The sequence below is a fragment of the Saccopteryx bilineata genome, chromosome 2 (assembly GCF_036850765.1).
Source record: "Saccopteryx bilineata isolate mSacBil1 chromosome 2, mSacBil1_pri_phased_curated, whole genome shotgun sequence".
Lineage (NCBI taxonomy): Eukaryota > Metazoa > Chordata > Mammalia > Chiroptera > Emballonuridae > Saccopteryx > Saccopteryx bilineata.
The window spans coordinates 227201648-227227142 of NC_089491.1; the positions used below are offsets into that span (position 1 = coordinate 227201648).

Below are 25495 nucleotides of genomic sequence, written 5' to 3' on the forward strand. Positions count from 1 at the left end.
AAGTTAGGCCCTATTTCAAGTATCTTTTCTGAGCATAGACGGTGGAGTGCAGTTGTGTAACAGATGATGGAAGCTCTAAGACAGCAACAAAAAGCTACGGGGACTCAGAAGAAGAAAGGACGAGACCCTTTCTTTTGAGAAAACGTGGAAGCTTTGTGAAAAAGCTGAACTTCAAGGACACAAAGGATCTCCATCAAGAGCCCTGGAGAAAAGGGACAGAGAGTGAGTGCAGGACTGTGGGAGCAAGGACAGCATCCCAGCCATCTGAGGCCAGGTGGGCAATCCCTCTGGGAGCGGAGGGGGCTGAAGAAGAGAGTAAGACATCTGGTGGGCTGGGAGCAGACTGTTAAGAATATTCCTGAGTTTGGACTTTAGGCAACAGAAGCCAGGTATTTTTCGAGCACGGTGTAGACATGAGGAAAGCTATGCAAATCTTTTAAGCGAAGGGAGGGGGTGGTGGAGAATGGGAAGAGGAGAAACCAGTTAGAAATTACGCTATGGAAGCAAGACTTAAGAAGTTGGAACAGGGCCGTGAAAATGGAAGGAGGAAAGAGAAGTGGTGCTGACAAGGCAGGAGAGCAGGGGACGTACAGATGAGGCTCTCCTGTGTCCTGAGTGCTGTGCAGGTGCTTTTCATCAATCGCTTCACTTAATCCTCAGACCTATTATCTCCACTTTGCAAAGAGGAATGGACTTGGGGGGTGGGGTAAGTGCACACCAAGCTGCCAACTCCCTTACCGTGGAATTCAATTTCCAACATTGTAAGTTCAAAGCATAGGTACACCACTAGGTGGCGATAGCAAGCCATTAAACACACAACTGTGTTTGGAGGGGAAGAGACAAACACCAGGGAAGTTCCGTTTTTTAAGGTCACAAGAAAGCGTGTCACTGCCAGGGAAGAGAGCTGTCCTCAAAGGGACAGGGGTCGGACAGCTGAGCAATCCCAACAATCTAGGTCTGGGAGCAGCTAGAGGAGAGGATGTGGCTGGAGTGGGACCTAGGCAGTGGCCAGAGGAGGAGGAACCCAGGTGCAGGCGGTGGTCGGTGTGACAGAGGGCAGAGGAAGAAAACAGATTTTATAAAGCTGCAGAGTTCCTGTGCAAGGCCCTCCACGTACTGTACAGCAAACCGCACTGCTAAGGAGCTGGGGGCCTCCACAAGGCCCTCTTTAGGTATAAACATCAGTTATTTAAACACACAAAATGGTAACACATGTGTGAAAAGCAAACACCACCACCCTGGGCTTCCTTGTGAGTGATGATGCCGCCCCCATACCTGGCTCAGCAGATCATTACACACGCTCTGCCTCCACTTCCCCGCTGCTCCCTGATGTCCCTTTTGCAGCCCAGGGACCAGCTATGCTTGCATGCCCCAGTGACCCCCACAGCTCTGGCAAGGAGGTTAGCACTCACCGTGAGCTGGTAGTCTGTCCCCAACATGTACGTCTGCTCCTTGCCGGGCGAGTCCCTGCTGATATGGCCCACCACAAAGAGTGAGGCAGGCAGGCGGATGGACGGGCTCGCCAGGACGCTCCCCCAAAGGGCAGCATAAAACACCTCTTTGCCGACCACCAAAGACAGTCTCAGAAGCAGAGAGTCTGTTCTGTGGACAAGAAATGACAGAATTTAAGGGCCGTTTCCACGTGTCTGCGTCTCACTGTGCTGCTCTGTGAATGCTTTGGGAACAGTGAGCTCCTGCCTCCTGGCCACAAAACACCATCATCCTCCATTCTGATCTGCTGCCCTGTCTGGTTTTGTGGTGTTTGTCCACCTGTCACTGTCACTAAGATGAAATTTGCCAAAACACATATATCCTGAGAGTTACAGCTTCCTGGCCAACAGGCAGTGTGTGACCGTCTGCGTCACCATACCCTGAGATCCACATCCGCCTCTCACCTTGCCACTGATGGCGCTACTTTACAGGAGGGCTGCTCCACCACCAGGAAGAGGACGAGCATAGCAGCCACTTTATATCAAAGCATAAGGAGTCATTATGTGACCAACTGGAGACTTTACTTACTCCCAACGTGAGACCAGCTAAAAATGTGCCAAATGACAGCTGACTTCAGAAACACGGGGGACAGAATCTGGCTGGGCCTCCCACTCCACTGCAAGTTCCATGAAGCCTGGGATGGTGCTTTCTGTCACTGTGCCCACAGCAGCTCCACACACCGACCCTCACTCCAGGAGGTTTTCCAGCTGAGGCTGACACAAAGTCAGCTCTTATCTTTATCTAGATCTTTCCCATGACACCACATCAACAACTTCAGATGTCCTTTAGGAGAAGCAGGGTCATCAGCGGGTCAGGGCTTGTTCCCCCTGACGCCAGCCCTGCCAGGCCCTTGCTTGGTGCTGCACCTGTGGCTGACTAAAATGTCTTCCCTGTCAACAGTGAGAGCAAAGATGGCAGGCTGGGTGACAGCATCTGCCAGTAAAAGGCCTTCACTTAATGAGGGATCAGACTCAGAATCCTAAAGGGTTTCATTTCTCATATGCTTCCTATTTGCAAAGAAGACCGACACAGTCACAGAAGGAGAAGACCAGTGGAATGCGGTGGTCTGCCTGGGTTTCTGGTGTCTAACTCTCATGTCCACTTCTTGGCTGTGGTCCCCACGACAAATTTAACTTCTGTGCATATCAGCTTTCTGCTATGAGACAGGGAAAGATATAGAGATGTTGTGAGAAACATGTGAGTCTCGTGTGAAAACTCAGCCCAGAGACAGAGACGGGCTCAGGCGACATCGCCTACCGTTAACTGCTACAGCGGCTCTGTTTGCTGAAGTGTCCCTGGAGCCCAGATGAGCATCTGACACACAGCTGGCACTTGAAACTGTCAGACAAATGTCACTCTTCCCTTTATTATAACTCAAACTGTCTTCAGCTTAGTTTTCAACAATCAGTTCAGCTTATGCAAAAACATTTCAGACAAAAGTCTACTACCTTTTCATATTAAAAATAAGTTCTAGCCTGACCAGGTGGTAGCACAGTGGATAGAGTGCTGGACTGGGAGGAACCAGGTTCGAAACCCTGAGTTGACCAGTTTGCATGCAGGCTCATCCGGCTTGAGCACAGGCTCACCAGCTTGAGCACAGGGTCGCTGGCTTGAGCGTAGGGTCATAGACATGACCCCATAGTCGCTAGCTTGAGCCCAATGGTTGCTGGCTTGAGCCCAGGGATGCTGGCTAGAGCAAGGGGTCACTTGCTCTGCTATAGCTGCCCTCCCCATCAAGGCACATATAAGAAAGCAATCAGTGAACAACTAAGGTACCACAATGAAGAATTGATGCTTTTCATTTCTCTTCCTCCCTGTCTGTCCCTATCTGTCCCTCTCTCTGACTGTTTGTCAGAAAAAAAAAAAAAGAGTTTTAATGAGAAGCAATCAATGAAGAACTAAAGTGGCACAACTACGAGTTGATGCTTCTCATCTCTCTCCCTTCCTGTCTTTCTCCCTTTCTCACAAGAAAAAAATGAGTTCTAGTTTCCTTAAAACTAGTCTGTGCCCTTTTTTGTCTAATAAAATATTTGTTGCAAATGACACATGGTTTCATTTTCTCAGAAATAAAACAAAGACGAAGTAACAGCCAAGTGTTTAGGAACAGCATGCAGAACGCCATAGCTGAAGGTATACCCTGGACTTCCATCCATGCTGAGCAAACAAGCTATGGCTGCCCAGCTCTGGGCGACGCAGCAAAAGCCTAACTTGGGCAGAAACAACACTCAATGGCTACAGTTCCAGTACACTGGGAAAATGGTCACTGTGTCCCCTGAGCATACAAGACGGTTCTGAGCTAGGAAGAGATTCCTAGAGCAGCAAATTAATTTAGGAAGCCCCGCAGTGCTCCTCTCCTTGGGACCCCTCTCACTAGACTGACTCTGAGATAAAAACCCGTCATAAACACTACAGTGCACATACTATTACACCCTCCTTTGCTCACAACAGCATATTCCCAAAATATGTTCCACAGAACACTGGCCACTTGAGCTGACCCACATATGAGGGGTTCTTCTACCGCAAAGCCTAGGAAATGCCACATATGCTATCCCTTATTCAATATTCAGAGAATATTGTTCTCTTTATTAAATAAATGCAGCTTTAGGTCTCATTTTATTCTGAAAAAATTAATGGGTATTAAAATTTTAAGTGATGCTCCAGTTCCCCTCCAAAAAAACCTGGCAATTCCAACAACTTTGCAATAGAGAGTGGAGTAAAGCTGTGAGATAACTGGGGTTAACGGCTAAGTAATCTGCTAAATAAGAACTACTCTCATCACCATCTCAATTGTGAAACTCTAAAATGATCATGAACAGTTTAGAGCTCAGAACTCTAACCTTCTCTATTCAAAACCAATCAACAACCAAACACCAAACCAAACCAAATCCACTATTCCCAGCCTTCCTCACGCGTCCTGGCTGCTGAGCTCTGTGCTTCCTGCAACACAAGCTCATTCAACGCCACCAACATTCTTCTCAGCGCAGCTGAGACAAAGGAGATGTGGCACCATGTGCCGTAGCCACAACCTTGGATTGGGTAGCCACCTTGCCAAATGGACAGCCATAGAAAACAGAGCTTTCACAACACCAAACAGGTGGAATGGTGACAGCAGCATCCTGATTGCCACTCAAGTCAGATATTGTATCCAACAAGAGACGAAATATTCTAAAGCCAGCAAAACTCACCACAGTGCCTGGGATCAATAGCAAAAGACATCAATAAATATTTTTCATGCCTATTTAAGTCAGGCTCTCTCAGCCTTGACCCTGTGGACACTGGGGCTGGGTAAGTCTTTACTGCAGGATGGCTACCTATAACCCTGGCCTCCACCCACCAGATGCCAAAAGCACCCCTTAGCCCAGGTGTAACAACCAAAAATGTCTTCAGATTTTGTCAAATGTCCCCTAGGGACAAGTCACTAGGTTAGGAACCACTGATGTAAATGAAAATACCAGGTGAGCCCATTTTGCTTGCTTACAAACCATTTAACAGCCACCTGTCCTCCAACCTCTAAGAAGAGGATTTGCATATTTTCGCCCAGCTAATCCTGTCCTCTCAGGACAGAAAAACACAGCTATGTAGCTGTTGCGTGGCACTTTACAAAAGGAATTCTGGCCAGGAGTAATTTGCAGGCACCAAAGAGTTAGAAAACCAGCATGAACAAGAAGTCCTAACACTGGCCAAAATTCCCATTCCTTACAGTTCCCTAATGAACACAGACCAGGAACAGTCTCTGCCCCTACGAAATGGTGGGTCTCTGCCTTCGTGAGCTGCGACCTAACTCACCCCTCTTTGCATTTTCTGCCAACATGACATCATGACCCCCTGTGCACCCCCTTTCATGTCCTTGCACAGTATTTGCTGGGGGCATCTGACTCAATTCCTAAGCACTCTGGAGAAGAAACAATGGCCGAACTCTCTTGAACACCATGGGCCAGCTGCATCATTGCCTCACTGTCCCCATTTGTCCCCAGATGCTGTAACCTGTGGCCAGCGCCTCCCTTGGAAAGCTGATAGCAAGTAACTTGGGGCGCTGCTGACCCTGGACTCTGCTTACTGTCCCAGCACATGTACTCAGTGGTTCCTGCAGGTTCAGTCAGCTCGTGGTTCAATGTCAAGGAGTCACAGCATTAGGGGAAATATCCATGTCGAGAATCTTCACCAACTGTTCAAGTGACCCTTGTTTACCAAGTAAGAGAACACACAAAAACACCTCAACTATGAACATGCTTCTGGTGTGATTCACTCTTACAGATTTTAAAAAATCAATCCATTTTGGAAACTGGTGTATTTATCCATCACATGATAGAAAAAGCACTTATTGCCTGACCTGTGGTGGCGCAGTGGATAAAGCATCGACCTGGAAATGCTGAGGTCGCCGGTTCGAAACCCTAGGCTTGCCTGGTCAAGGCACATATGGGAGTTGATGCTTCCAGCTCCTCCCCCCTTCTCTCTCTCTCTCTTTCTCTCTCTCTCCCTCTCTCTCTCCTCTCTAAAATGAATAAATAAATAAAAATTAAAAAAAAAAAAAAAAAGAAAAAGCACTTATATGCATATAAACATACACAAATGTTTGGACAGCATGAATGGGTCAGAGCCTCTACAAAGAGCCTGGGTCTAGGAGTCAAGAGATAGTCTGTGAAAAGTCCTCTTGCTGACCCCTATGTGACCGTGACCTTTCATTAACCACACACCAGCCCAGCTTCACCATGTGCAGCCAAGGGCATGGTGGCCAGGTTTTACAACGGCAACAAGATAGACTGGTTCCTAAGAAAGTGGATCCCAGCAACTCTACCCTCTGTGAGCATGGATTCTGCATGGGGAATGGAAAGCTCTACAGTGTGCTCTGTGTGAAGCTGGAGTGGTCAAGTGCAAGTTTCTGCTTAGCTCTGTCAAATCCCAACATAGATGCTCGTGATTTAAACGCACCCTTGGTCACCAGCACACTCGCCCAAGTCATTCTGATTATTTGGTTCCCTTAAGTTCAGGGGAACACTCTAAGTGCTGGATTGATTCCTTGATTCCACCCCACCCTTCTGGTCAAAGGCAAAGGGGCTGTGACTGGGGACTCTGGCCTGGAACAATTTGGGCTGTGTAGTCAAACAGAAACTACTGCAAGTGCAGAGGTTTCGAAACCTCCCAGTCGGCTGCACGAGGGCTCTGAAAACGAATCACGTGAACAGAGGTTATTACTGTGGTGCCACGGAGACAGCTACTACACTGGAAATGTGCTCTCACACCAATTCTCCAGAGAAACAGGACACTGCGCATATCAACAGTCTGAATGGGTATTCACTCTCTCCCGTGCCCAAGTAGTGACCACAGAACTGGCGTGGACATTTACACGTTGGCTTTACAGACTCCCCAGATGTGGCTAGAATGTGTCGAGCTCTTCTGCTCAGCATCACCTTTTCAAGTCTCACCAGTCAGTGAGACTGGCCTTGCGCTCTACTGAGGAGCATCCTCGTGCAGTGGGAAGAAGAGGGACTTTGGGATCCACCATTCGTGGGTCACAACCCCATCTCTGTCACTGCTGAGACTCCGGGAAACTTCCCTGTCTTCTCACCTGTACATGCAGCTGCTCCCAGGAGACCACGATACCTGGTCAGTAGAGACCAGCACAGAAACGCACACCACCAACCCCACTTCTGCCCCTCGCCCTGCTTCATGCTTCTCTGCACCGTCCCCCAGATGCTCACACTGCAGTGACACGACACAGGCGGTAGGGCCCACCGGCCAGGATGAGGCGAGCTGGGGTGGAGCAGGCCGCACGCTGAGACCCACCTGTCGCAGATCTCCGAGCCCTCCTCCAGGCCCGGCAGCAGGCCGATGAGGAAGGCCTGGAGGCTGGGCAGGAGCAGCTTGTGCAGCGGGAGGAAGTACTTCTCATACAGGCCGAGCAGCACAGGCCTCACCGACATGGCCGCGTGCGCCAAGAGTGGGAATAGCCCACAGCTTTGGGGGAGAAGAGAGGAGAAGGCAGTGAATAAATGAGACACCTACTCAGAGGTTCCAGACACTCAGCCAACCCTCTCACTGGAGAGGGAGACACCTGCCTGTCCTCAGATGGTCAGGACGGACTGTTAACAAGAGCAGGCCACTGGGCAGCATGGGCCCTACACCCCTTACAGAACTGTCTGGGGGCCATGCTCCCGGTGGTAAGCCACAGCACTCCCCTTCAAGCTCTGCCAGTTTATTGATCACTGATCTTGTGGACTAAAGCACGGGTTACTTGGATAATGAATAGAAACGAGTGCTGGCGAAGCTAGCCTACCTGTACAGGAACAGATCCTTGGCCAGCCATTTGGTCCCCACAATTTTAAAGACAATCTCATAGGTTTCCAGGGCTTTCAAGTGCACACCACTGGGCAGGGCAGGGTGCAGGCATTGAGCCAGGCGCTTGCTGATGACGAGCCGTCGGGGCAGTAGGGAGTACCGCAGGTTACTCTGCAGAGCCTGGAAAACAAGAGGAGAAACACCTGAGGAAGAGGGTGGGGACGCTGACAATGGAGAGGAAGCCTGCCAAGGCTTGGAAGATGCCAGCAGGCCTCACGTGGCTGTAAGAGATGGGACATGACAGGACAGGATGACAGAGGGACTGTATGACAGGGCCTGGGGGGCCACGAGCCAGGCTCCAGAAATGGTGCTGGGGACATACCCAGTGGTACTGGGGATGAAGCAGGCTCCAGACTCAAGAGAAAGGGAAAACTGTCCCTCAAAGTGGCTCTGTCCCCATCAGGCCAGGTTCTCAGCCACACATGGGCACCTATGCACAGGTGAAGGTCACATGGAATGAGGTGGCCTCCCATCCCTATGAAGACTCTGTGCACCATGGAAGACCCCAGATTTCTGCCTATGGAGAGGATCAGGTCAGAATCACCCCACCATAGTCAAGTGGCTCTGAGTGGGGCACCCCTCAAGGCTGTGACTCCGGGAAATCTTCACCAGTCGGTTCCAGAGCGGAAACACAGACCCTTGTGGGCTCCAGGGCTGTGTGATCCCAAGCAGGACACAGGCCTTGTCTGTGCTAAAGCACCCCTGGCTATCTGCTGTACCGGGAGTGTGAGCAATTTACATGATCATCAAGGCACCAAGCGCTGGGTGGGTCCTCATGACTCAGGCTTGTAATAATACTAAGTGTCCGTCATGGTGTACATAACTCACAAATATTTACTGAAGGCCTATGGGGTAAAGTCCATGCTCTTAGGAAAGCCACTCACAGGCCTGCACAGCAAGAGTCCTGCCTGCTTCGGCTCCAACTCCAAAATGACACAGACCCACTGTGGCTCCTCGCTGTCCCCCTAACGCCGTTCCTTCCCACTCACCTCGCTAATGTTCCTCATATAAATCCCTCTAGGCACCCTCTCATGGAGGCACAATGGCCCCCCTCCCACATTTAGTTTCTTCTCCACTGGGTTCCATGTGCACATCTGTCATGCCTTACAACTCTGTCCTGATGATTCCATGCCTAACAGTCCGACTGGGACGGAGTCCGCTTGAGGGCAGGTCTGGCCCTCTCTATTGCCATCAGCCCTGTGCCCACAACACAGCAGGCCGCCCCACAGAGGCTGCAGACATGGCAACGCCAACAGCCCTCTGTCCGTGTGTCAGAGCCACTGGCCCTGGGACCATCTGGTCTTAGCACAAGACAGCTTTATTTTTTATAAACAAAACAATCCCACCTCTAAAACAAACACTGAGACTGTGTGGGAAGTAAGGGGAATAGAATGTTTTCCATCAGCAGCCTGTGGTCTAACTGAACTCTCAAACTCAATAAAACATTAAAAAAAAAAGAGAGAGTATCAAGAAATACTTTAAAATATTATAAGAGTCTAACATCTTAAAAACAAAAGTAAAGCCAACAGAATACTTAAATTGCTTATGTCAAAATAAAACCATGACACAAACAATCGAGGCAGGGGGCGACCTGAAACACAAGCTGTGACGGAGAGCGAGGACAAACTGACAGTGTGGACAACCTGGCAGACGGTCTGGCTGGGCAGAAAGGAACCGGGAGATGCCCAGGGAATGCCGCATTTTGTGTTGGGCATTTTCAATCATATGGAAATACCAGGTCCAACAGCAACATCACTATCATCTAGTTTCAACAAGGTCACCTGTTGCTTTCCACGGCAGAAACAACCCAAGTGCCCAGCAGTGGATGAACGTATAAACAAAATGTGGTCCAGCCCTGGCCAGTTGGCTCAGTGGTAGAGCGTCGGCCTGGTGTGCAGGAGTCCCGGGTTTGATTACCGGCCAGGGCACACAGGAGAAGCACCCATCTGCTTCTCCACCCCTCCCCTTCTCCTTCCTCTCTGTCTCTCTCTTCCCCTCCCGCAGCCAAGGCTCCATTGGAGCAAAGTTGGCCCGGGTGCTGAGGATGGCTCTGTGGCCTCTGCCTCAGGCACTAGAGTGGCTCTGGTCGCAACAGAGCGACGCCCCAGGTGGCAGAGCATCGCCTCCTGGTGGGCGTGCCGGGTGGATCCCGGTTGGGCGCATGCGGGAGTCTGTCTGCCTCCCCATTTCCAACTTCAGAAAAATACAAAAAAAAAAAAAAAGAAACAACCAAAATGTGGTCCATAGGTGCAATGGGATATTACTCAGCCTTAGAAAATAAAGACATTCTGACACACGCTGCAACATGGATGAACCTTGGAGACATTATGCTAAATAAGCCAGTGGCAAAAGGACAAATACTGTATGATTCCACTAACATGAGATCCCTGGAGCAGGGAAACTCACACAGAAAGCAGAACGGTTGGTGCCAGAGACAGGAGGGGGCGGGGGGTGTCAGAGAGTTCATGTTTATTGGGTACAGAGTTTCAGCTCAGGAAGATTAAAAAGTTCCAGAGATAGATGGTGGTGATGCTTGCACAACGGTGAGAATACACTTGAATGCCACTGAGCTGTACACCCAAAAATGGTTAGGAAGGTAAATTTTACGTGATGTCTATTTTATCACCACCAAAAGAGAAAAAAAGAAAGAAACACTGGGTTTCATGCAACTATTCTTGTCAGCTGAGCTATGAGAAGCATCAATGTGTGTGATGTTCGCACACTGGCTGAACTAAGAACCTCTCTCCTGACCAGAGAAAATGGAACTCCTTTGAACAAATTCAGAAGCAGCCCAGGGACTCGGCTCAGCCTCTGCTACATATAAGGCTTAACTCTTCATTAGCCAAGTAGTCATTGTGAACTGAGTCCCATCTTCTACCTGAACACCCCTGATTTTCTCCAACCTCTACCAGCTGTTCCAGAGTGGACGCAGTGGGGCCGGGGGCAGCCCGGGGTGCGTCCCCTGCCCACCTCCCCCTCCCAGCCTCCAGCCCGGCACTCTGCTTTGGGAGGACCCTTCTTCAGGAGGAAAAGTAGAGAATGGCTCCAGGAAGGCCCATTGCTGGAAACCAGAAACCCAAAGTGACTGCCCACTGAATAAAAACAACGTATGCACACACACACAGAACTGAGCCATGTTCTTCTGCAACTATAAAATAAGTATCTCAGGAGAACAAATTAATTGGGAAGGGAAAAAAGGGCCATGCTTTCAAAATCACTTTTTAAAGGGCTAAACAGAAAGGAAAAACTATCATTAAACTCCCTTATTTATTTCACTTCTGGTACAATACTCTTTTAAAAGCATTCCTTGAACTATAATTAATATATAATTATGCCCTGGCCGGTTGACTCAGTGGTAGAGCATTGGCCTGGCGTGCAGGAGTCCCGGGTTCAATTCCCGGCCAGGGCACACAAGAGAAGCGCCCATCTGCTTCTCCACCCCTCCCCCTCTCCTTCCTCTCTGTCTCTCTCTTCCCCTCCCGCAGCCAAGGCTCCATTGGTGCAAAGTTGGCCCAGGCGCTGAGGATGGCTCCATTGCCTCTGCCTCAGGTGCTAGAATGGCTCTGGTTGCAACAGAGCATTGCCCCCTGGTGGGCATGCCGGGTGGATCCTGGTCGGGCACATGCGGGAGTGTGTCTGACTGCCTCCCTGTTTCCAACTTCAGAAAAATACAAAAAAAAAAAAAAAAATACAAAACACACACACACACACACACACACACATATATCAGGTCTACCGGAAAGTTCTGTCCGTTTCTATCACAAGTTCCGACACATAAGTACATGTTTATTTGGCGCATATGTGCCTCTCTATTTTTATCACTTAATGTATACATACTGACATAGCAAATTAACTAAAACAAAGTTGATTCACGTTAGTCTTATGTGTGAAGCGATAGTGTACCCATGGCTACTGATAAAGTTCATTTACGCCACTGTAATTTTTACGAATTTCAACAAGGAAGAAATGCTACAGAAGCATGGAGAAATTTATTGAAAGTGTTTGGTGAAGGTACAGTTTCTGATAGGACATGCAGAAAATGGTTCGAAAAATTCGAAACAGGTGATTTCGACCTTTCTGATCTGGGTGACCGTCTTTGATTGATGACGATGTTGTTAAGACCATGTTGGAGCAAGATCCTTTTCTGACAACATCGAAGATCGCAGAAAGGCTTAATTCAGCTCAGCAAACCATTTCGGACCATATTTGGAAGATAGGATTGGTGTGGAAATATTCAAGATGGGTGCCACATAAATTAAGTCAGAAGAATTTGGATGATTGACTCGTCATACACACATCTCTGCTTGCTTGGAACAAAATCGAGCCCTTCTTGAACCGGATGATAACTGAGGAAGAAAAGCGGATTACCTACGAAAACATCATAAGGAAATAGGCATATTGTGAACCTGGAAAACCTAGCCCTTCCACCTCTAAACCAAATTTGACTCTGAATAAGAGAATGTTGTGTATATGGTGGGACATTCGAGGACCAATACATTATGAGCTTTTAAAATCGAACAAAAAGCTCAATTCGGAGATGTATTGTCAGCAACTGGATAATTTAAAGACAGCAGTCCAAGAAAAGAGGCCGGTGATATTCAATAGGAAGAATATCATACTGCATCATGATAATGCCAGGCCACATGCTGCTTTGGGGACTCGTCAAAAAATTGCAGAACTAGGCTGGGAAATTCTGTCACATCCACCATATTCCCCGGACTTAGCACCCACTATCACTTGTTTTTGTCCTTACAAAATTTTTTGAAGGGCAAAAAATTCAAAAATGAAGACGATATCAAACAAGCGCTAGTTCAATTCTTCGCACCAAAAGATAAAACATTTTTCAAAAACAGGATATACAAATTGCCCTCATGCTGGCAAGAAATCATTAATAATAATGGCAATTATATTATTTAATAAAGTTGATTGACGGTAAGAAAAATTTGTATTTTGTTTTATTCCAAAAATGAACAGAACTTTCCAGTAGACCGTATAATTATAACATTTTTAACTCACTGTATTAATGGGCTCAGCAGCTTGCCCTTTAAACAAAATAAGAAAATACAAGTTTAAAAAAAACAACAGCCTGAGCCACATCTGAGCTTCATTAATGAGACTGGGAAGTGTGCTCCTCACCCTGCCAGACAACACCTGTTTCCCTGTTTGCCTCTGGCCTTACGCAGTCTGATGCTCTCCAGGACTCTCCCCACAACTTAGTTCTATGTAAGAAACACGATTAAAAATTCCAAAAGGGCAGACCACGGATTCAAAAAAAGTAATTTCACACCCTTAAAATTATTCAAATGCTGATCCAATATATTTTCTGTTGTGTATATTTTACCTACAATAATTAAGATGATAAATGTATATTCTGTTACAATTAAAAAATTTTAAGAAGGAAAATTTACAATATGGATGTGGAGAAGTTACATTTGATTTTAAAATGCTTTAGCCTGCAATGGAAGATTGTAAATGTTTCCAAGTGCCCAGAAGAGCGCAAAGCACAGTGGCAGTGCTGACTTCTGAACGCCAGATGCTCGCCTACGAAGAAATGTACCATATGCATGCCAATTTAATAGCATGTCTCTCATCAAGCAAATGGTAAAGTACCAGCATGTCTTCTTTCTGCAAGCCGGTCAGCTTTACCAGGATGTTGGTTTCATGCCACAGAAGCGAAGCCGTGCAGTGAGTAAGGCTGGCCAGGTGGCAGCAGTTTGAATACTCATTACTAAGTACTTACTGAGGGCCACAATAGCACTCGTCTAGAAAGAATGGAAACAGAACAGACACTCGGCTGTAACAGGACGGGCCAAGACCTCCCAAATTCAAGAAGGCCAAGTGCCAATGGCAGAGGGTGCCATGCCTTACTTGAAATGGCAATGACCCAGCCACTGTGCCAAGTCAGGAGGGAGAGGGTGGGTGACAAGAGGCAGCTGGAGAAGCCAGTAAAATGTGGAGCTAGGTTTCACAGGTAGCCAGTGAGGTTAGCTCTTATCTAAGTGGGGTTGACACCTGTTTGACTCCTGTAAATAAGGAGCATCTGTCTCAAAAACGTCACCGACTGAACTGTCATGGTATTGCATGCCGAGCACCCTATCAGTTAGCTCTCAACCCGGTCACGACAGCTGTGTTCCACAATCCCAGCAAGCAGGGTACTCTGGTTACCTTTACCTTCTGCATCAGAATACATTTTTTTTTCTTTAAAGAGTTTATTTCTTTTCAATCAACTTTACCTTATTTTTGCAGTGAATATTAACTTGTACTTTCTGGGCAAACACCAGGCTAGAGCCCTAGGTGAAAGCATAGCCCCAGGGTGAGCACATCTACCTGCGGAAGGGTGACAAAGTGCTGACAAAAGGGACAGGTGGCCAGTTCCTCCAGGCCAGGTCACAGAGATGGGGGCAGCGGCAGCCGATGTGAAGCTGGTACCAACCGAATGTCAGGAGGAACAACCCAGAACCTGGCAGTTTCATAGACTCATTCTGACCAGTTTGGCTCTGCTGGTCTCGCACGTGAAAAAGAGCCCAGAAAGGCAATCCTGGAAGACACGACAGGGCAGAGGCTCCACATCAGCCAGGCCCCACCTTCCATCAGCTGCACAGCCCACCACAAGTAACCAGCACACACTGACACGCCAGCTTTGCACACAGAAAATGTTCTGCCACGTGCTCACCATCGGGCCGTGTGGGCCAGACTCAAAAAGGAGTTATATTTCCACTTCCCCAGGGCAGTAGGACACTACACGCACGCACACATAGGCACATGCACAGGCACACACCACGGGAACGTCCTGGCCCCTCCATCTCTTGGTTAAGATAACCCAGGAACCGACATGCTGTCCCAGAAGACTACCTGCAGCACAGGTTTGACACTGCTTTGTATTTTATCCCCTTCCAAATTTATCACAACATCCAGATTGTAAAAGCTACTCAGCCTCATTGACACCCGTGTTCCTGGTCTTCCCATATAGAAACCATGGACAGCTACTGTCACACTTCCCGTGTGTCCAGATTCACAGTTCACTAGCTTCTGACGGCAACACATTTGCTCAGGGCTCCTGGACACCTACATGCTCGCCCCTGACCTCCTGTGGGCCTCATAGGACTTGGCCGAACTGAAATGCTGTCCATGGAGCTGGGAGGCCTCCAGCAAATCTGAGCTCCAGTGCCTTCTTCAGTACAAGGGGTTATGGCAGGGACTGTGGAGAATTACAGATCTGAAAACAATGGATGACAAGCACGTGACAGGGGCTCACTACAGGGAACTACTCTGTTTTGGGGGTTACGGGCCAATAGGCTTAGAAGTAATGGAAAATGATGAGAGGAAGTCAAGATACTAAGGTCTAAAACACGTGAAAATGAATGTGTGGGACAAAGACACCCTTCAGAACATATTCTAAACCCTGAAACACACAATACAGAGAATACTGAAATACTTAAGAATTAACAAAAAATTTTTAAAGATTTTATTTGTATATCCCACATAGGTGGGGCTCGCAGACACTGATAGGAGGTAGTTATTGGGGGGAAAGTGAGGGTAGGAGTGAAGAGGACAAATAGATGGTGACAGAAAGTGATTTGACTTTGGGTGATGGGTGCACAGTGCAATCAACTGTTCAGGTGCTGTGGCAATGTTCACCAGAAACCTGTGTGCTCTTGTTGACCCATGTCACCCCATTAAATGATTTCTAGAGAAAAAGAGAAAAAAAATTTTTAAGATTTTATTTATTGATTTTACAGAGGAGGGGAGCAAGAAGTATCAACTTATAGTTGCTTCACTTTAGTTGTTCATTGCTTGTCATATGTGCCTTGACCGGTCAAAGCCTGGGGTTTCAAACTGCAGACCCCAGTGTTCTAGGATGATGCTTCATCCACTGCACCACCACAGGCCAGACTGAAATATTAAAGAATTTATAATCACAAACCAGGGATCCAATAAAAGTTAATTGTACCATAAAGACGCTACATGATGCAATGTATAGAAACATGCTCTGCTTTTGCTTAAACAAATTTGACTTCATATACAAATGATATATATATATACTTTTTGTATTTTTCTGAAGCTGGAAATGGGGAGAGACAGACTCCCGCATGCGCCCGACTGGGATCCACCCAGCACGCCCACCAGGGGCAACGCTCTGCCCACCAGGGGGCGTCGCTCTGCTGCGACCAGAGCCACTCTAGCGCCTGGGGCAGTGGCCAAGGAGCCATCCCCAGCGCCCGGGCCATCTTTGCTCCAATGGAGCCTCGGCTGTGGGAGGGGAAGAGAGAAACAGAGAGGAAGGGGGGGAGGAGTGGAGAAGCAAATGGGCGCTTCTCCTATGTGCCTTCTCCTATGTGCCCTGGCCGGGAATCGAACCCGGGTCCCCCGCACGCCAGGCTGACGCTCTACCGCTGAGCCAACCGGCCAGGGCCACAAATGATATTTTTAACAAACCAACCAAGAGTCTATGATTTTGGAAGTCAACTTGTTAAATTCAGAGCCAGAAAAGAGAAAAGAACATCTTGGGATCAGATTTTTATTACATAGCCCAAACAGCCTCCATTCTCCAAAACTCGCTCTGCTAGAAGTCAGTATTCTTCTGAATTCACATCTGGCTACATGAGACCAACGTCACCCATCCCTGCATAGAGCGGCCCTTCCCAATCCGCGGTGCTACAGTGGGCTGGGTTCAGAGTGGCTGCTTAGAGCTCGGGTCATGTTTTCCCAGGGTGCTCTGGTTCGGCCAGCCCAGGTCACGCAGAATGGAATGATCAGTTCCAGATCAGTTCAAGCCCAGGCTGGCCCTTCTCTCTAAACCCAGCAGCTATAGAACTTCCTGGACCCCGAGAACTGAGAGCCAGATCGCGCTGGCATAAGGTTGGCGCTGGAAGAACATGACCTGCTTAGAAATACAACAGAGGTTCTGTACTTGGGGTAGAGGCTGTGTAGACGGAGAGACAGCTAATCCTCTCTGCAGCTTCTCTATGGAATCCTGGCACCGGCCAGTACCACTCCTGTGCAGACGGCGAGGGCGAGGATCAGCACAGGACATCCTGCATCTTTTAAGGACACACAGACACCTTTACTGTTGAGAACCAGACACCTTTACTGTTGAGAAACAAGTGTGCCCGCATCAGCCCTCAGAGGAAACAGGCTTTGGCAGGTCAAGGGAGGACCAGGGTCACCAGCTCAGTGACGAAGCTTCCAACCATAAAGGACAGGCTATCCAACTATACAAGTCTGGATGAAGAAATGTGTTGCTCACAACTAGAAGTCTAGAGCAGTGATTCCCAAACTGGGGAAATTTTGCCCCCAGGAACACCCGGCAAAGTCTGGCGATGATTCTGGATGTTACAGTGGCGGCGGGGGGCGGGGGGGGGGGTGTCCAGCATCCAATAGACAGAAGCCAGAACACTGATGAACACCCTCCCGTGGACAGGGCAGCACCCCTGCCCCATCACAGATATCCACAGTGCAGAGGCTGGGCAGCCTGCTGTACAGCAGCATACGTGTGGTCAAGAGGGGCTGAGGGCATCATAAAAGGACCCAAGCGTTCTCGGGCTTATTTGCTGTCAGCGATGAGCTGACTTAACCAGAGCCTTTGCTCTCATGGCCTCAGATGTCTGCCACACATTCAGGTGCTCAATCCTCACACAGCTACAGAGAGGAGGGAAGCCAGTGTTGGTTCCTTTCCTGTCTCTCTGTTTTAGGGGAAATCTTTTCCAGAAGCCGCTGGTCATATTGCATGGATCAGGGCTGGTCACGTGCCCACATCTAAATTAATTCCTGCCTAGGACAATAGAATTAACAGGATTCAGTCCTAGAACAACAATATTTGATGCTGGGGCTGGGATGTGGGGGCCCCCACCCTGTAGCACATCACGACCTTATCCCTCAACACAGCTGGGTTCCTATGACAAGGAGGAGGAGTGGCTGCTGGGTGGGCAACCAGCATTGTGTGCCCCAAACTCAGAAGTGATGACCCTGAACATAAACCCAGGTGCTCTGCTGCCAAGTTCAGTGTTCCTTCCTTCCTGCCACATCTGAATCAGCAAACCTTCCAAAATACTGACAAGGCCCATCTCAGGCGTGGGGAGAATCTGGCTTGAGTACAGTAATCACCAAAACCACACGAGGAAAAGGTGAGGCAGAACTCCATTGCTTGGAAAAAAGCAATTCAGCATTTTCCAAACTGATGAGGCAATGAAATGGATGAAATACACTTCTTGTTGTATAGAGATAAGATGTTATTCGAGTTAGCAAGTAAGGAACAAAATGATCCTCAATGAGAGGAGCAACACTATGGAGCCTGCGGGGCTGAGATAGTGGAGAAACACTAGAGGCACGCCCATTAAAATGCACGCGTGCTGGTTAGGGGCAGAACCGACCACCCCAACCTTGCTGTCCTCCATGGAAAGGGTTGTAACTGGGATTGGATGCTCGGCCAGGGCATATTTTTCTTCTTTGGAGATAGGAGTGTAAGTAACACATCCCACGAAGGTTTATGCACGTTTCCCTCTTCCTGTGAAGGAGAGGGGTGGGGAAGGAGCAACCTAGGGAGCCATGTGTTAAAAATGCAGAGTCCCTGGTCTGATTCTGTTAGAATAAGCACATGGAACAGAACTGTCCAATCTGGAAAACTATGCTGAATGATACATGAGCGAGACATAAACTTCAATCTTACAGGTGGTGCTGAAGTTTTGGACTTGTTACAGATAATGCTGTAACAAACACTCTGATGATATCATTATTATTTAACACCGCTCCAGAAAACGCTGGCAAAATATGAGAAAAAAACACAGACTCTGGATTGGTTGATGATATGCCTGTCTACCTGAAGAACTCAACATGATCACTATGGCCATTTTCCAAATCTGTAAATTGATAGTTTCCTACATGCCAACAACCAGTTAAAATATATAGTGGGAAATAATCCCATTCAAAATAGAATACGTGTATAAAATACCCAATATATTTAAGAAACATGAAGAACTTACATAAGAACAATTAAAGTCTTAGGGACATGCCTGACCAGTGGTGACACAGTGGATAGAGTGCCGACCTGAGACAGAGAGTCCTGGTTTGAAATTCTGAGGTTGTCAACTTAAGAGTGCAGGCTTATTGGCTTAAGCCAGTAGTTCTTAAACTTTTTGAAGTTGGGGCTCATTTAAAATCCTACAAATAATTGTAGGTGTACTATATACAAATTTCTGAGAAATATTATAATAATTAAGTCAAATATTAAAGAAAAAATATAAAGTCCAAGTATGCTCTTATGGTAATTAAAATAAATACAAAATTAAATTTATTCTGACATTAAAAAACATTTTTATGTTACATTTTCTGAGTTTCGAATTCATAAAAAAGGGGTTAAAAAGTTAAAAATGACAAAAAAGTTATCTTTTTATATATATAGATACATTCTTAGTAAGATTTAGTAAATTCAGCAGGTCCCGGCGCGAATGTGTTAAGTTTTTTCATTCTTGTGTTTATTAGAAACATGAGCCTGATGTGTCCTCATGATTTCTTCAATGTTTGGGAATTTTTTGAAAGGCAAACTCTCATTTCCCGTCAATACACTGAAGAATTCCTCTCTTTTTACTCTTGTGTTGAGGGTAGAAAATCCTAATTCACATAAATAGGATGTTGAAAATTGTAGTAAAATGTTCAAAGCTTTTTTAGATATTGCTGCATATTCTTTTTTTATAGAAATCCAAAAGGCTTCAAGAGACAATTCCTATGTTTAATCATCAATCCATGATCAGTGGATATAGCTGCCAGTTCTTCTTCTTCTGTTAATGTTAAACCAAAATCACTTGGAGCTTCCATGGATGGGTTTCTAATCCAATGGTATTGTTCAGTGTTAAGTGACGGAAAATGCTATAAATTAAATTCTGCTCGTCAGCCTTCAAGTCCTATTTTATTTACACTTAACTTTTGCTCACTTCCAGAATTGAATTCTTCAATATTACGCTTCTTTTTGAGAAATCTATCCATTTTATTTGGGTGTATTTATCTAAAAGTAATACAATGATGTGTTAATAATAAATATAATAATAATGTGTTAACAAAAAGAGTGGTATTTCCATAATAAAATGGTATAATAGAGTAACTATATTTATTTTTATATCTGGGCACATGCCACAAACCAGCACAGCTAGTAATTCCAGGTCCCAAGTGGGAACAGTGCAGAATTAAGAAAATACATGGAATTAAGAAAATACGGGGTCGGGAGGGCCCTGTAATTGCTGCTGGCAAGAACAAAGTAAGCCCCAAAACCCCATCTTGCTTTATTTATAGGGCAAAGTGAGGTCATTAGCAAATCAATGGTCTCTGATCACATTTCCAAGGCAACCCAAGAATTTTACCAAGTGCAGAAAACCCCCACCATACATATCATCTTAACTTTACACCAAATAAAGGATAGAAGAAACTTGCCTCCAGTCTTTCTGGGGAACATGGAGGGTAGTGTTAACAATCCAGCACCACAGTTTAACAGCCTTTTGCAACCTAATCAGGCAAATGAGGTGGGGGATTGGGCAGACTGTCAGCTTACAGCCAATTCCCCACACCTCTGTCCCCCAAAAATCTAAACTCCAAAAACCCTGTTGGTTTTTTGGTCCCCAACAGGCACATATTTCTCTGGAATACCAAAGGGTGCACCTGGAAATCTTCTAGGGTGCACCAGTGCGCCCTAGCGCACACTTTGAGAACCGCTGACTTAAGCACAGGTTGGCCAACTTGAGCATGGAGTCACAGGCTTGGGCACAAGGTCACTGGCTTGAGTGGAGGATCACTGATATGATCCCAAGGTCACTAGCTTAAGCCCAAAGGTCAATGGCTTGAAGCCCAAGGTCACTGGCTTCAACAAGGGGTCAGTGGTTTGACCTGAGCCCCCAGGTCAAGGCACATGAGAAGCAATCAATGAACAACTAAAGTGAAGCAACTATGAGTTGATACTTCTCATCTTTCTCCTTCCCCTCTCTCTCCCTTCCTGTTTCTCTTTCTATTATAAAAAAAAAATTTTAGGGACATAAGTGAATTCTTTTTAATCAATGAAGAGAGCTACCACATTTCTAAGTGGGAGGGCCCAGCTGTGTAAGAAGGCATTTCTTCTCAAAGTATTCTATCTTGTTGGCCCTGGCCGGTTGGCTCAGTGGTAGAGCGTCGGCCTGGCGTGCAGAAGACCCGGGTTTGATTCCCGGCCAGGGCACACAGGAGAAGCGCCCATCTGCTTCTCCACCCCTCCCCCTCTCCTTCCTCTCTGTCTCTCTCTTCCCCTCCCGCAGCCGAGACTCCACTGGAGCAAAGATGGCCTGGGCACTGGGGATGGCTCTTTGGCCTCTGCCCCAGGCGCTAGAGTGGCTCTGGTCATGACAGAGCGACGCCCCCTGGTGGGCAGAGCGCCCCCTGGTGGGCAGAGCGTAGACCCCTGGTGGGCGTGCCGGGTGGATCCCGGTCAGGCGCATGCGGGAATCTGTCTGACTGTCTCTCCCCGTTTCCAGCTTCAGAAAAAATACAAAAAAAAATTTAAAAAAAGTATTCTATCTTGTTACTTAATACCAATCAACCTCCAAGAGACTTCTGAACCTTACAAATGACTCTAAAGTTGATGCGGAAGAAAACAACCAGGGAACAGTAGAAAGGTTCTAAAACAGACGAGTGGGTAGGCTGGGTTCAGAACCTGGTCCTGCCAGATGAAGACATTAGGAAGCACAGAAGTTTAAACACTGGAGCTCTGAATAAAGTCCACACACTGACTCATGTGTCCACAGGTTCAAATCTATGACCAATGACACAGGAACTCCACCTCTGGCAACCTACCTTGACAAACATCTCCATGTGCACAGAGTGTTCATAAGAGCATCATTTAGAATGATGGAAAACTGGAAGTGAACCAGTCCAACAATAAGGAGCTTCTAGCTTCTAGCACTTCCTACACTACACACACATACACACGACTGGGAGAGCTACATATGAAGCCTGCCTCTTGTCTGCCCCCTCAATTCTGCCATGAGCACTTTTTCATATCAGAAAGCCCACTGCATCTGGACAACTGCATGTTGTCATACTGCTGCACCCTGACCTATTCCGTGCCATGCCCCTCCTGAGAAGGGTTGCTTCTAGGTTCTTGCTGTTACATACAGTAAAGAGACAAAGATTCTTATAATTATCTTTGTGTTATATTTCTATAGGATTAGAACAAATTTACAATAATCACAAATTAACTCTCTGATCATTAGTCACCTGTGAAAAGCAAAAAGCCACAGGAGCTCTTACGCCCACACCCGGGGCTGGCGAGGATGTGGAAGAACCAGTTCTTGCACACTGCTGACGGGGTGCAAAATTATGCTACCACTTTGGAATACAACGTGGCCGCTTTTAAAATAAATATATACCTGCTGGAAGCAGCCCAAACTCTATTAACAGAGAATTGGATGAACAAAGAGAGCAGGTCCTCAGAATTCTACTCAGCAATAAAAAAAGAGTGAACTACCAACACATACAACTTGGATGACTTTCAAGATGGTTCTGCTGAGAGGAGTCAGATGAACCAGAGAGAAAAAGAGTACACACTGAATGATTCTGTCTATATAAAAATTCAGAAAATGCAAACTAATGTAGAGTGATAGAAAGCAGCTGAGCCGGTGCCTGGGGACAGGAACGGGGTAAGGGGGAGGCAGGGAGCAAGGCAGGGAGGGGGACTGCAAAGGGCATGAGGAAACCTTTGGAGGTGGATACATGCCCACCATCTTCCCGTGGTGATGGCCTGACAGGGAAATATGTCAAAACCCATCAAATGATACTCTTTAAATAAGTGTGGAGTTTATTGTATGTCAATAGAGCTGTTAAAAAAAAAACAATGCCTGACCAGGCGGTGGTGCAGTGGATAGAGCGACGGACTGGGATGCAGAAGACCCAGGTTCGAGAACCCGAGGTCGCCTGCTTGAGTGCAGGCTCATCTGGTTTGAGCAAAGCTCACCAGCTTGGACCCAAGGTCACTGGCTCGAGCAAGGGGTTACTCGGTCTGCTGAAGGCCCGCGGTCAAGGCACATATGAGAAAACAATCAATGAACAACTAAGGTGTCGCAACAAAAACTGATGATTGATGCTTCTCATCTCTCCGTTCCTGTCTGTCTATCCCTCTCTCTGACTCTTTCTCTGTCTCTGGAAAAAAAATAAAAAAAGAAAAAAAGAAAAAAAAAAGAAAGAGAAAGAAGAGAGAAAGGGAGACCATTTAAAAATGATAAATATAATATGGCCCTGGCTGGATAGCTCAGTTGGTTGAGCATTGTCCCAAAGCACAGAGGTTGCTGGTTCGATTCCAGTCAGGGCACACACAGGAACAGACTGATGTTCCTGTCTCTTTCTCTCTCCCTTCCTCACTCTCTAAAATCAACAAAATAAACATTAAAAATTGTTTTAAAAAGAAAAAAAAAATTTTTTTTTTAAAGATAAATAGGAACATCTACAGTTGGTTCAAATACAAACTTGAATATTGGTATTCATGTTGAATTGACTGTCCTTTTTAAAACACAACCAAATTTATTGTATTAGTAGTAGTCAACTTGGGCTGCAGTAACTAAGAACCATAGGCTGGGGGCCTGAACAACAGACCTTTATTTCTCAAGGTTCTGGAGCCTGGAAGTCCAAGTTCAGATGTCAGCTGATTGAGCTCTCCTCCTGCTTTGTAGATGGGCACCCTCTCACTGCATCCTAACACAGAGGAGTGACTGACTTTTCTGTTTCTCCCTCTTAAAAGGTCACAGTCCTATCAGATTAGGGTCCCACCCTGATAACCCCCCTTAACTTTACTTACCAACTGAAGACCCTAATGCCAGGTACAGTAACACTGGGGGTTGGGGTTTCAACATAGGGAATTTATAGGAGAGACACTCACATCAGTCCACAGCACCTGCCTTACCATGGCCTGACATGAAACTTCTAGCTTCATAACTTTCTTGACAAAACTTACAAAATGTAAGTGTACCTCAAAGTCCCTTCCCTTATCCATAAACTCATTTCTGCTGGACAAGATTTTGTCATTAGGTTACTGGAGAAATAATACATCTGTCCAAATCTGAACTATGTCCATCCCTCTAGCAGATCTGAAAGGAAGAACAACAAAATGATCCTTTGCCCACACACAAAATAACTGAACCATTCTAGCTGCAAATTACTGGAAGTACACCAGACTTCTCCCAGCGAAGACAGACGTTCCTCCTAAAGGACCGTGTCAGCCTCAGTGTTTCAGGGGCTCACAGGGAGGCACCTCTGCAACTTGAGTCAGCAACACCCTTGCTGATTTGGGGGGAAGCAATCATGCCATCTGAGCCCCAAGATATCACCTACCAAAAGAAGGGTGACAGTGGCTAGGATGCCACACATTAGAAGTGAGAGTGCCACTGATATCCTATTAGCTGTATCTTACAGAGTCTAGTGCCGAGAAAATGAGAACTCTGCTGGGAACAAATGGCCCTGCAGTCCCACTGTCTCCTGCAAAGGCACAGATCTGCTTTATCCCAAAGTGGAAGGGTCCACCATTGCCAAAAACATTCTTTCAGGTTGGTTTCCTCTCAGAAGGCATTAACGCCTGTATCATTCCAGTATGTCCCCAACACCCCACTTATCTGCTAACTTCCACCTGCAAGGTCACCACCCCAGACATTAAAAAGTTACTAGGAAATGACTAAAATAATTGTCCCAAACTGAGCTATCATACTCAAACAGATGGGGCCCTAAACGTGAGGTGACAGATGGAACAAGCATTACGTGGACAGAGAGGAGCTCAGGCCACACCCCAGGTCACCTGCTCATCAGTCTGGTCCAGCGGGGTCAGGAGCAGTAATTCAAATTGTGTCTCAGTAGAGGACTGAAAAGATCCTAACAAGGAGACACATGTGAAAGCTCTCCCTGCAGGGATGAGCGCCCAAAGGAACTGGTCCCGGGCTTGTGTGGTACAGTGGGTGGGGCACCAATCTTGGTGCTATGGTGTGAATACCCCTGCCCCTCAATGTGATAGTGTGAATGCCCATGTTCCCCGATATGATGGTGTGAATGCCTGTGACCTCCGACGTGATGGTGTGAATGCCCGTGTTCCCCGACGTGATGGTCTGAATACCTGTGTCCCCTGATGTGATGATACTTGCAAGTGAGGCCTCTGGGAGGTGATTGAGTCATGAGGGTGGAGGCCCCCATAAATAGGATGAGTGTCCTTATAAAAGAGACCCCAGAGAGAGTACACAAAGACTAGAACCAAGAAGCAGGATCTCACCAGACACTGGATATGCTGACACCCTCACCTTGGACTTTCAGCCCCCAGAACTGGGAGAAAGTCATTATTTTCTATGAAGTCACACAGCCAGTGGTATTTTGTATTTGTGCCCTGAATAGACTAAGACCACTGGGAAGGCTACCTTGAGCAACTAGACATTCCAGAGACATGGTATCACCACACGTGAGAAGTGAAGTTCTTCATGATGCTCCTGACCAGTAATAAAAGATTAAATAGCACTCTACTCTCCCACAAGGCATGCAGTGGAAAACCAAAGGGGCTCCCATTGAAAATGAGTTTTTAAAAAATTGGTATGTGGAGACAGAATTGGTATTTCATTGCCAGACCCTGGTATGAGCTGATATTCATCCCCCCAAATTCAGATATTGAAACCCTCTCTTCCCAGCACCT

At 46.9% G+C, this 25495-nt stretch overlaps 1 protein-coding gene across 4 annotated transcripts in view; it reads right to left on the bottom strand.

The window, feature by feature from the left end:
* The window catches only part of DOP1B (DOP1 leucine zipper like protein B), a 103598-nt gene that overhangs the window by 64905 nt on the left and 13198 nt on the right, over positions 1–25495 (bottom strand). For all 4 annotated transcript variants that reach the window (XM_066259422.1, XM_066259421.1, XM_066259418.1 and 1 more), the window contains 3 exons: positions 7766–7947; positions 7276–7446; positions 1413–1602 (listed from right to left, as the gene is read on the bottom strand). In XM_066259422.1, the coding sequence (XP_066115519.1) occupies positions 1413–1602; positions 7276–7412 (327 nt within the window). In that variant the 5' untranslated portion in view covers positions 7413–7446; positions 7766–7947. The remainder of the gene's footprint in view (positions 1–1412; positions 1603–7275; positions 7447–7765; positions 7948–25495) is intronic.